This window comes from Microtus oregoni, unplaced genomic scaffold (genome assembly GCF_018167655.1).
Source record: "Microtus oregoni isolate MIOR12 unplaced genomic scaffold, Mior012 000022F_ref0000154, whole genome shotgun sequence".
Classification (NCBI taxonomy): Eukaryota; Metazoa; Chordata; class Mammalia; order Rodentia; family Cricetidae; genus Microtus; species Microtus oregoni.
In genome coordinates, this window is record NW_024543081.1 from 16,810,471 (window position 1) to 16,822,218 (window position 11,748).

General features: G+C 51.9%; 1 protein-coding gene across 1 annotated transcript; it reads left to right on the forward strand.

Moving 5' to 3' along the window:
- Positions 1-1,668: 1,668 nt before the first annotated feature.
- Dgat1 (diacylglycerol O-acyltransferase 1) lies at positions 1,669-11,402 on the forward strand. Its single transcript, XM_041672232.1, has 17 exons — positions 1,669-2,133; positions 7,437-7,524; positions 8,750-8,790; positions 8,884-8,969; positions 9,054-9,106; positions 9,235-9,340; positions 9,480-9,587; positions 9,672-9,746; positions 9,834-9,937; positions 10,025-10,063; positions 10,138-10,179; positions 10,250-10,294; positions 10,373-10,485; positions 10,560-10,625; positions 10,717-10,804; positions 10,892-10,954; positions 11,034-11,402. Exons 1-17 carry the CDS (start codon positions 1,907-1,909, stop codon positions 11,184-11,186), a joined length of 1,497 nt encoding a protein of 498 aa, XP_041528166.1. The 5' UTR covers positions 1,669-1,906; the 3' UTR covers positions 11,187-11,402.
- Positions 11,403-11,748: the final 346 nt, after the last annotated feature.

An 11,748-nucleotide genomic window follows, 5' to 3' on the forward strand; every position in this document is an offset into this window, starting at 1 on the left:
CCCAAACCCCTTTTGTTGCCACCTCTCGGGAGATCTGTCGGCATCATGGTTTCCTTTTCAGTTCCTCCATCCATACCGATTTCCCAGCCAATCTCACCTGTACCTTTTCTTTTCTCCTGGAACCCTGGGTCATGCTTCACTCTAGATTTTGATAGTGAAGCTGCTGCACCAGGCAATCCATTCCAGTCTTTTCTCCCTGAATCAGGCCTGGCACTCTGATATAGGTCCCAACTCTTTGCCACAGGCCTCCATCATTTCTGGGGGCACTGGTCCCTTCACTCCCATGGTTGACAGCTTTAAGCCTGGATGTCAATGAACAAGCTGCCTCCAAGGAGATCTTGCATATTATTAGGTGGTGTGAATCCATCTCTGGCCTGAGTAGCAAGTAGCCTGAGCCTCAACCTCCCACTTTTCGTCCCTGGTTTCATACTGAAAGTTGGTGTAGCCGGAGTGCTATCCCAGGAACACGTGGATGCCTCATGTTTACTGATGGGGGCAGTGGGGAAGGGATGGTAGAGCTCACATGACTCATATTTCAGGTTCACAAGGAGACATTTTCTTTCACTCTGCCCCCTTTCGGGTTAGTATTCGCAAAGATCTAGCCCTTCCTTACCCAGGTCCAGCTGAAAGGCATGCTGGGCCAGCAGCAAAGGAACGCTCGCTCTGGGAGACTGAGGAGATCAGGTTGGCTCTAATCCACAAAAGTCCATGCCCTGGGCTCCTTTCTGTGCGCACTACAGGAAGACACCTGCAAGGTAGCGTCGGTTGTTCATCATGGTATGTGGCATGAACAGAGGGAGAAAAGAGGATACTAGAGATGTGGGGTGACTTCAATACGGAGGCTGGTGGCACCCTGTAGGAGAGGCTACCAGCCCCAGGGTGCACACTTGCTTATCCTATAGAGGTGCTTCTTGATCCTGCTATCCACAGAAGAGCAGGTCGCTATTCTCCTGGGACCTTATAGCGTTTCTGAAGGAAAACAGTTGTTTCCCGAGGTCATGCACTGCGATGTCTAATTCAGGCGGGTTGCATGTTAGGTCCGCGACCCAGGTGTTGGGCGGTGGCGGAAGAGACCATGGTGATTAATGGGTTGCTTCATTTACCAAACAACTGGGCGGTTGCACAGACTTGCTGTGATACGAGTCTGGTTATTTCTCCAGCTTGATCCTTTGACCGGGTATGCCCTCCAAGGTCCATTTAAAGCGGTTCCTGCCAAACAGCTAGGAATCGCTCAGAGAACGTAGGTGCCAGCCAGGGCTGTTAGCGCAGCCAGTTGTGCGCGGAACACGGATCTGGGGCCTCAAGACGTCAGTGTGCGCACAGTTTCATAAATGACCCACACCCAAACCGCTGCTGGGTAGAGGGATGACGAAACTATGTATTTCCAGAAGTAGGACAAAGGGCAGGCAAGAGGTCAGGGGAAGTGCGCAGCTGCCAGGGAATCGGGAGCCGGTGTAATCCTCGGCGGTCCTTGTTCCTCGGACAGAACTTTGGACCAGTTCCACCGATGTTCACAACGCAATTGCGCGCAAAGTTGCTCCAGCTTCCAAGCGACTGCCGAGTTCCCAGAGGGCCACGCGCCGTTGACTTGCCGCGCCTTCAACTCCCAGGAGGCTCCGCGCCCTGCTCCCGCAAATCCCAATGGGCTCCGCGTCTTCGCTCAGGCCCCGCCCCCGCCTGGCTTGGGACTACAAATGGACTCTCAGGGGACGCCACCGCCAGTCATCTGCTCCGCGGCAGCGCAGCCTCAGCGTCGCAGAGGTAGTTGCGGCCTGTGCGGGCTACGGAGGCCGGCAGGGGGCGGCGGCGGAGGCCGTTACTTAGGGTCCAGAGGCGGGGCCGCGGGTTCCAGGCGCTGCAAGCCGGCGGGCCACGACTGGGCCGTGACGAGGTGCGGGCCGAGGCCATGGGCGACCGCGGAGGCGCGGGCGGCTCTCGGCGTCGGAGGAATGGCTCCCGGGTCTCCGTCCAGAGTGGTGGCGGGCCCGTGGCAGCCGAAGAGGAGGTGCGAGATGCGGATGCGGGCCCCGACTTGGGAGCCGGGGGTGACGCGCCTGCTCGGGCTCCAGCTCCAACCCCGAACCCGGACAAAGACAGACACACCAACGTGGGCGACGGCCACTGGGAGCTGAGGTAGCAGAGCGCCTGACCCCTACATCTGATCTCCCCAGCGACGCTCCCAGTTCTTAAAAGGTGGCCACAGCTTTGCGAGTCCCGAGTCTGGGGGGTCCCCTTGGGCTACGCGGGGACGTAGTCTTGGGGAAGAGGGTCACTTACCAAGGTCACCCAGATAGGGTGACCAGGGAGCCAACCAGGGAGCCCGGGCAGAGGAGTAGGTAGCAGCCCCTTTTCCAGTTTGCTTAGGGAAGCGTACCTTGAGGCAAGTCCCTTGAGGTCCCTTCTGAGGGATGGGTAGCAGGAAGTCTGGAGCCCTGGGGGTTGCTGGTGAATGGACTTTCCTCCGTAGAAGGAGGTAGATGTTTTTGGGGGAGGGTTATGATGAAGAGGTACCCTTGCAGAACTCTGGGGGGTGTCCTGTGGGTAGAAGGCGGCTAGAGGCTCCGGAGGACACAAGGCTGTGTGAGGAGAGTGGAATGGGCATTTGCCCAGGGCAGGGGACAGTACAGGAAGTTGTCTTGTACTAAGAGAGTGGCTTCATGGCTTATTCACCCCTCTTCCTGTAAGTAGGAGGGCCTGAAACCCTGCTTGTGCTACAGAATGACTGCAGGCTATAGGGACTGAGCTGACAGTTAAACTAGACTTTCCTCCCCTGGCTGGGTGCTGGCGGGAGGTTTGGTATGGACACACCTATGGGAGAGGTTGTGCTTCGCTGACTGACTTGACTGTGAGAGCTGGAAGAATGTACTGTGTTCTTTGATAACATTGGCTGTCTCCTCCAAGCTGTCCCTGAGGCTCTTTCTGGTGTTCACCTTGGGACCCTTTTTCGTAGTTCTGGGTTAGGGAGTAGCTGAGGGACTACTAGGAGAAGGTGGACAACTAGGCTGGCAAAGATTTGTTCTGTTTGTATCAAGGGAGTCTTTCTCTAGTGGGCACTGTGGGAAGGGGGCCCCCAGCTGCCCTTAGGTGTTCACAGTTCACCTAGGAGATAAGATAACTTCAGTGTGAGGCCTGGCACAGTGTGGACAAAGGTCAGGTAAGAAGGCCGTGAAGGCACAGTGTGGGAGGAGGCTGGCCCTCCTAAGAGGGATGGTGGTTTTCTGTAATTCACAGCTTTGCTTGAGGGAGGTTGACTTCCCACTTTCCATCTGAGAAGATGATGTATTCTCTCTCTCTCTCTCTCTCTCTCTCTCTCATTTTACTTCAAACAAACAAACAAACAAACAAACAGGGTTTCCTGTGTAGCCCTTCCTTGTTGTTCTGGAACTCTATAGACCAGGCTGGTCTTGATCAGAGATCTGCATGCCTCTGCCTCCCAAGTGGTGGGATTAAAAGTGTCCATGCCCAACTCCGTCTGAGAAGATGTGAAGGGTCCTAGAGTTCCCCTATGCTGACTGCCCTCGTTGCCTTTCCCTTTAGGAGTCTGGAAGTCTGCTGTATGACCTCTAGAGGGGTAGGAATAGTGTCTTTTTATGTGAGATCTCAGCTGTGGACCAAGTTACTATTCAGAGATAGGCAAGAGAGAGCAGTCCCATCTTTGGATGGCCACTCTTCTGTGTGAACTTTTTCTGTGTCCTTTGGTGTGAAGTTTGTGCAAAGATAGGAAATATGTCTGTGTGACATCTCTGCTGTGATTTCTCTCCCCATAGATGGATGGTAGATTGCAGAGGTGGGGGTGGGGATTCTAATTTGGGAATGGCACAGGGTTTGAGGCCTCCTAATTGAGGCGCTAGATTCCATTCTTTCTGTTGGTGGGCCAGGCTCTGACTGCCCTCTTGGAGTTGGCCTGTAGCTCACCCCATTGCCACTGTTCTCTTGCCAACTCCCCCTCCCTTTGTTGTTGCACTTGGCAGTCCAACCTTTCTCTCACCCTTCCTCTTGACTCCCTGAATTTCTGTATCCTCCCCTCCCCTGTACTTCCTGCTCACTTTAAGCTGGGCCATTGAGCTGGGTCCTGAATGTCAGTTCCTTTCTTCTACCCTGTGGCAAGGTGAGGCAATAAGTTCTGTCTGCTATTCACCTTTCCAGATGGCACGCATTCATGGGCACTCAAGGCAAGACCTTAGGGTGGTGGGTTTTTCCCATGGTATTTGTCCCTGAACGTCTTTTATACATCTCTAGTAGGGTCTGGGAATTTATGAGGATCTTGCTTCAACCTTCTTATACCCCAGGGTTTGGCTCAGAGGGCAGCTCAGAGGAAGTGCCAGCTATCAGCTAGAAGAGTAGCTGGCATTCTCTTCCCTTCTCTTAATGTTTAGTGTTGAATCTGAACTGAGGTCCCTAGATGAAGTTCGTACTTGGAAATTTATTCTTTGAGTGTGTGTGTGGGATGGGCATGTTCTTGTCTTACAGTGCTTCTGTGGGGTTGCAGGAGAAGCAGGAGAGGCAGGAGAGGCAGGAGAGGGTGCTACTTCTTCCTTGCTAGCTTCCTTGCTTGTGTGGTTTACCTGGGTAGACCTGGGTGGTATAGGAGGGAGGGCCTCAGGGAGTGAGTGTAGGACATGGGAAGGCCCTTTAGTAGGTGAGAGGGTGGCTCAAATGGCTGTGATCATGGCTAGCCAGCTCCTCTTTTCCCTGCATTTCCATTTCTGCCGCCTGCCCTTCAGCCCACTTGCTTCTGGTCACAGTGGCAAGCCTAGACTTTGCAGACATTGGTGGATGGGGGCTTCCTCCCCTAGGATCTATGAAGGGAAGGAGTAGCATAGGTGGAGGCAGGGCAGTGGAAATGCTGCCTTCATGTTGCTGGATGGGCAGTTTGTAGAAGGAGGGACTGGAGACATTGGTGTGGATAGTTAAGGAAGGAATTAGAAGCCCAACAGAAGGAACCTGAAAATAAGCTCTTAGGTTATTGTCTGCTAACCCAGGCAAGGCCTTCCACGTGGTGGCACATGTCTGCAATACCAGCACTAGAGAGGCTAAGGCAGGAGGATCGGCAAGGCCAGCCTGACTACACAGTTCATGTCACTTAAATCACAAAACAAAGATTGTCTGCTTACTGCCAACTCTGGAATGGAGGACCTATTCTCTACTTTTGTCTTCATTCTGGAGATGACCACAGAAAAAAGCAGCATGGTTACCCAAATGGGAGAAGAGTCAGGTTTTTTTTTTTTTTAATTTAATTACTATCTGCCAGCATGCCAGAAAAGGGCGCCAGATCTCATTACAGATGGTTGTGAGCCACCATGTGGTTGCTGGGAATTGAACTCAGGACCTCTGGAAGAGCAGGCAATACTCTTAACCGCTGAGCCATCTCTCCAGCCCCGAGAGAGGTCAAGTTTTGTGAAACAGCTTTGGTTATGGTGGGTTGTGGTACAGAGACCAACTGTGAAGTTTTGGGGCCAGAAGGCTTTGGGATAGTTGTGCTGAAAGCACAGGACTTCAGCTTGGGGGAGGGGACTGATGGGAAGGTCTAGCAGACAGACGCAGAATACATTCCTGCTTGCCTTATGGTGTTGCCACTTTATTTTATTTATTCATTTATTTATTTTTATGGTGTTACCTCTTAAGGATAACTACATCAAGCCAGTGAAAACAGTTTGGGGATATACCCCAAACAAAGACAGCAATCAGAAGGCAGGTGCAGATTGGAAAGAAAGGGGGGCTCAGATAGAGACTACAGTCGTATTATATGACTTCTATCACATAGGCCTAGTGTGTAGATGCTGGAAGGCTAGTCTTTAGGAAATGGACAATTGGAAATGGAGTTGGGCTGGAACTAGGGTGGAACTAACTATCTCACGTTGGTGCTCTAGCATGGCATAGACAGTAAGAGGGGTTTGACCACTCTCCAACTAACCAGGAGTTAGTGTAGATGGGACTAGGTGCTAAGCAGATCTCTTTCTCTCTCTTCATTTTTTTAACCACAGGGTTTCTCTGTGTAGCCCTTGCTGTCCCGGTACTCATTCTGTAAACCAGGCTGGCTTCGAACTCAGAGAGCTACCTTCCTCTGTCTCCTGAATGTTTTTTTGTTTGTTTTTGTTTTGGGTAGATCTCAATCTTGAGTCTGGTGGTGGTGGTGACACACACCTTTAATCCCAGCGCTCAGGAGGCAGAAGCAGGCAGATCTCTGTGAATCTGAGGCCAGCCTGGTCTACACAGTGAGCTCCATGACAGCCAGGACTATTACACTGAGAAATCCTGTCTCAAAAAGAGGAAAAAAGAAAAAGATCTCAGTCTTGATAGTATCAAGAAGGAGCTTGTTGGTATTGCCCCTCAGCCTCCTTGACCCCTCTTCTGGAGAGGGCTGTCAGGCTTCCAACCCTAACAAAAGCTAGGGCTTGCCCCTTATTATAAGGCAAGGTCAGCTCTAAAAGGGCATCTGTGGGATAGTCCTATAGTAGGTTCCTGGCCTGCTCCTCTTCCTCCTCAGATGCCCCAGGGCAGAGGTGTCTGTGGTGAGAGGAAGGAGAGGCCCTACCTCTTTGCTTACAAAATCTGTCTTGCTCAATTCTGTGTGGCTTCCTGGTGGCACAGCAGCTGGAGGGCAAGGTGGAGCCACAGTTGGTGTGAGTGAGGGTTCTAGGATGTTCCTGTTGTCTTTATCTGTAGCCAAGTCTGGTCCTTATCCTAGTCACACAGTGCTCCTCTGCCTGCCCTGGTGTACTTCTTCACAAGCAGTGTCTATTTGGGTGTCCTCATCCAGTCACTGGGTGAGAGCCTTCATGGGTAGGAAGTTTCTGGGGGTTTTCATCAGGTCTGAGTAGTTAGTTGCCTTATGGCCCCTGAACAAAGGCAGGGACACAGAACTTGAACATGAGAGGGCCGTGGGGCCAAATCACTGCTCCTGAGAAAGGTACATTAAGACTGGGCACTAGGCCAGCTATTATAATGGACCTCTGTGTCTAAATGTAGGGAGGATGCTTTTCCTGGCTATGGTGGGGACTCTTCCGAGCGTGATGTGGTAGGTGGGATGGGCAGATTGGGCAAGGTAGACTCCATCTTGTCTTGCTGTCCCAGCAGTACTTGATAGGTCCACATAGGTCCACACATGCCCAGGCGGGATTATCTTTGTGGCCCAAGAGCTTGGTTGCAGTTGGAGATTTCTGGAGCTCAGACTCCATGAAGGCCTGTCTAGTCTCTTCTGCTTGTGATGAACATTTTTCTGCTAGAGGGAAAGATCTCTGGATGGTTCTGAGACCTTTTCCTCTAGTAGCTATGTAGCCTCTGGAATGGCTTTGCCTGGCTTCTCTTCCTGTTTGTAAATGGGTAATGGACTCTAGATAAAAAAGACACCTGGAACAGGGGTTGGTTGTGATGTGTTTATCCCTGTCATACTGGTTATTACTTACTGGACAGGATCCTGTCTCCTTTTTTGCTAGGTGCCACCGTCTACAAGAGTCTTTGTTCAGCTCAGACAGTGGTTTCAACAATTATCGTGGCATCCTGAATTGGTGTGTGGTGATGCTGGTGAGTAGGAATGTGGGAACAGACTCACTGAGGCTATGTGTGGCAGAACCTTCCAGGATGCCCTTGCCCTGGTACAGGCTCTGCCCTTTGAAGGCTGGTTGGAAGAAAGCAGGGGTAGTCCTTGCAGTGGCTACATTGGCTTTTTCTTGGATCCCAGGCTAGTTCTGGGTGGTTCAGTGGTAGTAGAGACAATGAGTCTCTTGAATACTCTGCTGTGCCTCAGGTTCCCCTTGGCTGTGCAGGTGTGATCAGGGACATAAAGGGGGAGTATAGGTTGCTCTCCAGTCTGGGAGGCGCACTCTGTGGCCTCCCTAGAAAAGTATGGAAGAAATCTTGAGGATGTATGTCCTATGCCATGTGGGCAGAACCAGCCACTGCTTTGTAGGCCTTCTAGTCCCTTTCCTTCAACCTTGGGTATTGGTAGTTGGGGTGCTATGCCATTTCCAAGCCTGTTGCCTCTAGGGCCTGGTTCCTACTGGGGCCATGCATCTCCACTCCAGAAACCATTGGAGTCCAAGGCTCAAAGGGACAGCCTAATGAGTGGGTCAGGGCAAAAGGCTATCATCACCCAGCTTCTAACACTCAGATATGATCTGATACCTATTGCTTTTGCCCAGAAGTGTCTGTTCTTGCTTTAGGCATGGCTTCTTTGGCCATCCAGTGTGGAAGGGACTCTACCCTGTTGTGCCCTGAAAGGTTTCTGAGGCTTTCAGCACCTTTTCCATGGATAGAGCTTTATTTAGGCCTTGGTTAGCTGTACCACCTACATGGTGCCTTCTCTGACCATCTAGGCAAAGAACCCTACTGGTGTTCCCTTGTCAGTATTGCCCACTGCTTCTATCTCTTTGGGTAGTTGGCCAGGTTGGTGACTCCAGGCCTGTGATTGGTGCTTGTAAGATGGCCGAGGAAGGAGACCAAACACTGAGTCTCAGGCTAGAGTCTAGAGGCTCAGTCCGTAGATAGGCTATGCTGGATTCACACTAATGGAGCTTTGAGTATTGCTAGAGCAGATGACTCTGGTACAGAAAAACCCACCCCTGTTCTTTTCGGTTTTGATGGGTCTTTTTGCTGCTTGTCCTGTCCTCAGGGCTTGCTGTAGCCTCCTGTCTCTCAATTAGGCACTGAAGGGACCAGTACCCTGGGCAAGGGTAACTGCCAGATGTGTTGGGGTCAGGTGGGCTGTTTAGCACCAATAGGGCTGAACCCTCCTGATTGTCTCTTGCAGATCCTGAGTAATGCCAGGTTATTTTTAGAGAACCTCATCAAGTGAGTACCTTTTCCAAGCCCGTCTTACCTCACCCCTGCCTCCCCAGGCAGTGAAGCCCACCTCTACTCAGGCCCCCATTGCCCCACCCCCAGGTATGGCATCCTGGTAGATCCCATCCAGGTGGTGTCTCTGTTTCTGAAGGACCCCTACAGCTGGCCTGCCCCATGCCTGATTATTGGTGAGCTGCACTCCAAGAAGGGCCATGGGTGGGGGAACAGGCTGATGAAGGCCTGAGCCTGTCCTGTGATGCTTCTGTCCTCAGCATCCAACATCTTTCCTGTGGCTGCATTTCAGATTGAGAAGCGCCTGGCAGTGGTAAGTGGTGCCCATCCCCTCCTTGCTACAGTCATTGGTGGTCTGGTTGTGATAGGCTCTTCTTACTAGGCCTGAAGGTCTTCTCCCAGGGCAGAGGACCTGGTTGAATGCTCTCCTTTTCTCTCCAGGGTGCCCTGACAGAGCAGATGGGGCTGCTGCTCCATGTGGTTAACCTGGCTACCATCATCTGCTTCCCAGCAGCTGTGGCCTTACTGGTTGAGTCCATCACTCCAGGTGTGCCTCCATTCTAACCATCCCAGCCCAAGTTGAGCTGACTTTAGGTTGTTCATGTGATGTGGGTGTCATAGCCGAGCCCACCTTTCCTGTGTTAACTGTGGTGTATGGGTAGACATGGCTGATACCTATCTTGCAGTGGGTTCTTTGTTTGCCCTGGCATCATACTCCATCATCTTCCTCAAGCTCTTTTCCTACCGGGATGTCAACCTGTGGTGCCGCCAGAAAAGGGTCAAGACCGAAGCTGGTAAGAGACCGTCAGGACTAGAACTCGCCTATAGGACTGACTCTGGGCTGCATGGCTCACCTTGCTGTCTTGCTTTTCTGGCAGTTTCTGCAGGGAAGAAAGTCAGTGGGGCTGCTGCTCAGCAAACTGTGAACTACCCAGACAACCTGAACTACCGAGGTGAGGAGCTGTGGGGTTGGGATTCTCAGACAGGACTGTAAGTCACGCTCAGGGCTATGGCATCCTGGTACCACCCTTCTCTTCTAGATCTCTACTACTTCATTTTTGCTCCTACCTTGTGTTATGAACTCAACTTTCCTCGGTCCCCTCGAATACGAAAGCGCTTTCTGCTACGACGGGTTCTTGAGATGGTGAGGTTTGGGCCTTGAGGGTTGTCTGGGCAGGACTTGGGGTGTGTGTAACTAGTTTCTCAGCTGGCTGCCTTGTTCTTCCCTCAGCTCTTTTTCATCCAGCTTCAAGTGGGGCTGATCCAGCAGGTAAGTGCCGTGAGTGGGTGTACGGTGGGGCTTAGCACAGTGGAGGGGAACTAATGTGGTACTTTCCTTTGTAGTGGATGGTCCCTACTATCCAGAACTCCATGAAGCCCTTCAAGGTAAGGTTAGGTTCCACTGTGGCAGGGGTGGGTAGAGGACACAGCCAGCTGAGGCAGCCTATCTCCACAGGATATGGACTATTCACGTATCATTGAGCGGCTCTTGAAGCTGGCGGTGAGTGTCAGAGGCTCCAGTGGGATGAGGGTGAGGGTTATGAGGGAAGTCTGCAACCTGGAACCCTGTCTCCCCTAGGTTCCCAACCATCTGATCTGGCTCATCTTCTTCTACTGGCTTTTTCATTCCTGCCTGAATGCTGTGGCAGAGCTCATGCAGTTTGGAGACCGCGAGTTCTACCGGGACTGGTGGTGAGTAGTATGTCTCTAGGGATCTGGGTAGATCATGGCATGTTCTGCTTATTCCATTGTTTCTTGACCCCAAGGAATGCTGAGTCTGTCACCTACTTTTGGCAGAACTGGAATATCCCTGTGCATAAGTGGTGCAGCAGGTAGGGTGGTATTTGTACCTGTGGAGTGTGGTTGTGGATGGACCTGGGCCTTATGGCATTAGCCTCATCCTATGGCTTCCTTGCTCTGCAGACACTTCTACAAGCCTTTGCTCCGACTAGGCAGCAACAGATGGTTGGCCAGGACAGGGGTGTTTCTGGCCTCAGCCTTTTTTCATGAGGTCAGTGCTTTAGGCATATCTCACTTTACCTCTGGACAAGGCTGGGCCACCCATTAAAACACTAACATCTCTTCTCCTCACCTCTAGTACCTAGTGAGCATTCCCCTGCGTATGTTCCGTCTCTGGGCATTCACAGCTATGATGGTTCAGGTGAGCAGCTCTGACGCTTGTTTCCCTTAGCCTGTATCTGTGCCAGGCCCCACCTGACTATAGCCTCATTTGTCCTCAGGTCCCACTGGCCTTGTTTGTGGGCCGCTTCTTCCAAGGAAACTATGGCAATGCAGTTGTGTGGCTGACACTCATCATTGGGCAGCCAGTGGCTGTGCTCATGTATGTTCATGACTACTACGTGCTCAACTATGATGCTCCAGTGGGGGCCTGAGATACTGCCAAAGGCTAGCCCTCCCTAACCTGGGCCAGGAGTTCCGGAGGGGTTCCTGGCTGCCTGCACACTCCTCCTAGTCTGGGAGGCCTCTCTGCCCCTATGGGGCCCACTCCTGCTCTTGGGGATGGCACCCAAGTCCAGCTGGTATAAACCAGTGCTGGGAGTTTGTACTGATCAGGGGCCGAGGACATCAATAAAGTGCCGTCTAAAAACCTTCCTCAGCCTGCTGGGGTCATGGAAGCCTCTGCTTTAGGGACTAAAATTCTCAACCTCCGGTTTAATCATATAGTGCTGGAAAGATTTGTTTCCAACGACTCTACAATTTCATGGAGTATATGGACAAAATTGTTCAGCTGCAGGACAGGACATAGGCAGCCACATGTAGTGATGGCCCTTGAACAGTAGCTGAGCAAGGTTACTGCTCAGGAAAGGCCGGTGAGTTCTTAACCTATCTTGTTACTCCACACAGGGTCGGGGCACAGAGCTATGTGGACTCAATAGATAACCCTGTAGCAGGCTGGCTATATTGTGTCTAGAACCCTTGTGAGGAGTCTGGTTT

Excerpts from the sequence above, each read along its gene's own strand:
- Dgat1 (XM_041672232.1), top strand. The coding sequence starts at position 1,907 with ATGGGCGACCGCGGAGGCGCGGGCGGCTCTCGGCGTCGGAGGAATGGC. Across the intron at positions 8,970-9,053 it reads TGCCCCATGCCTGATTATTG|CATCCAACATCTTTCCTGTG; the intron begins GTGAGCTGCACT and ends TTCTGTCCTCAG. Across the intron at positions 10,626-10,716 it reads GTGCATAAGTGGTGCAGCAG|ACACTTCTACAAGCCTTTGC; the intron begins GTAGGGTGGTAT and ends CTTGCTCTGCAG.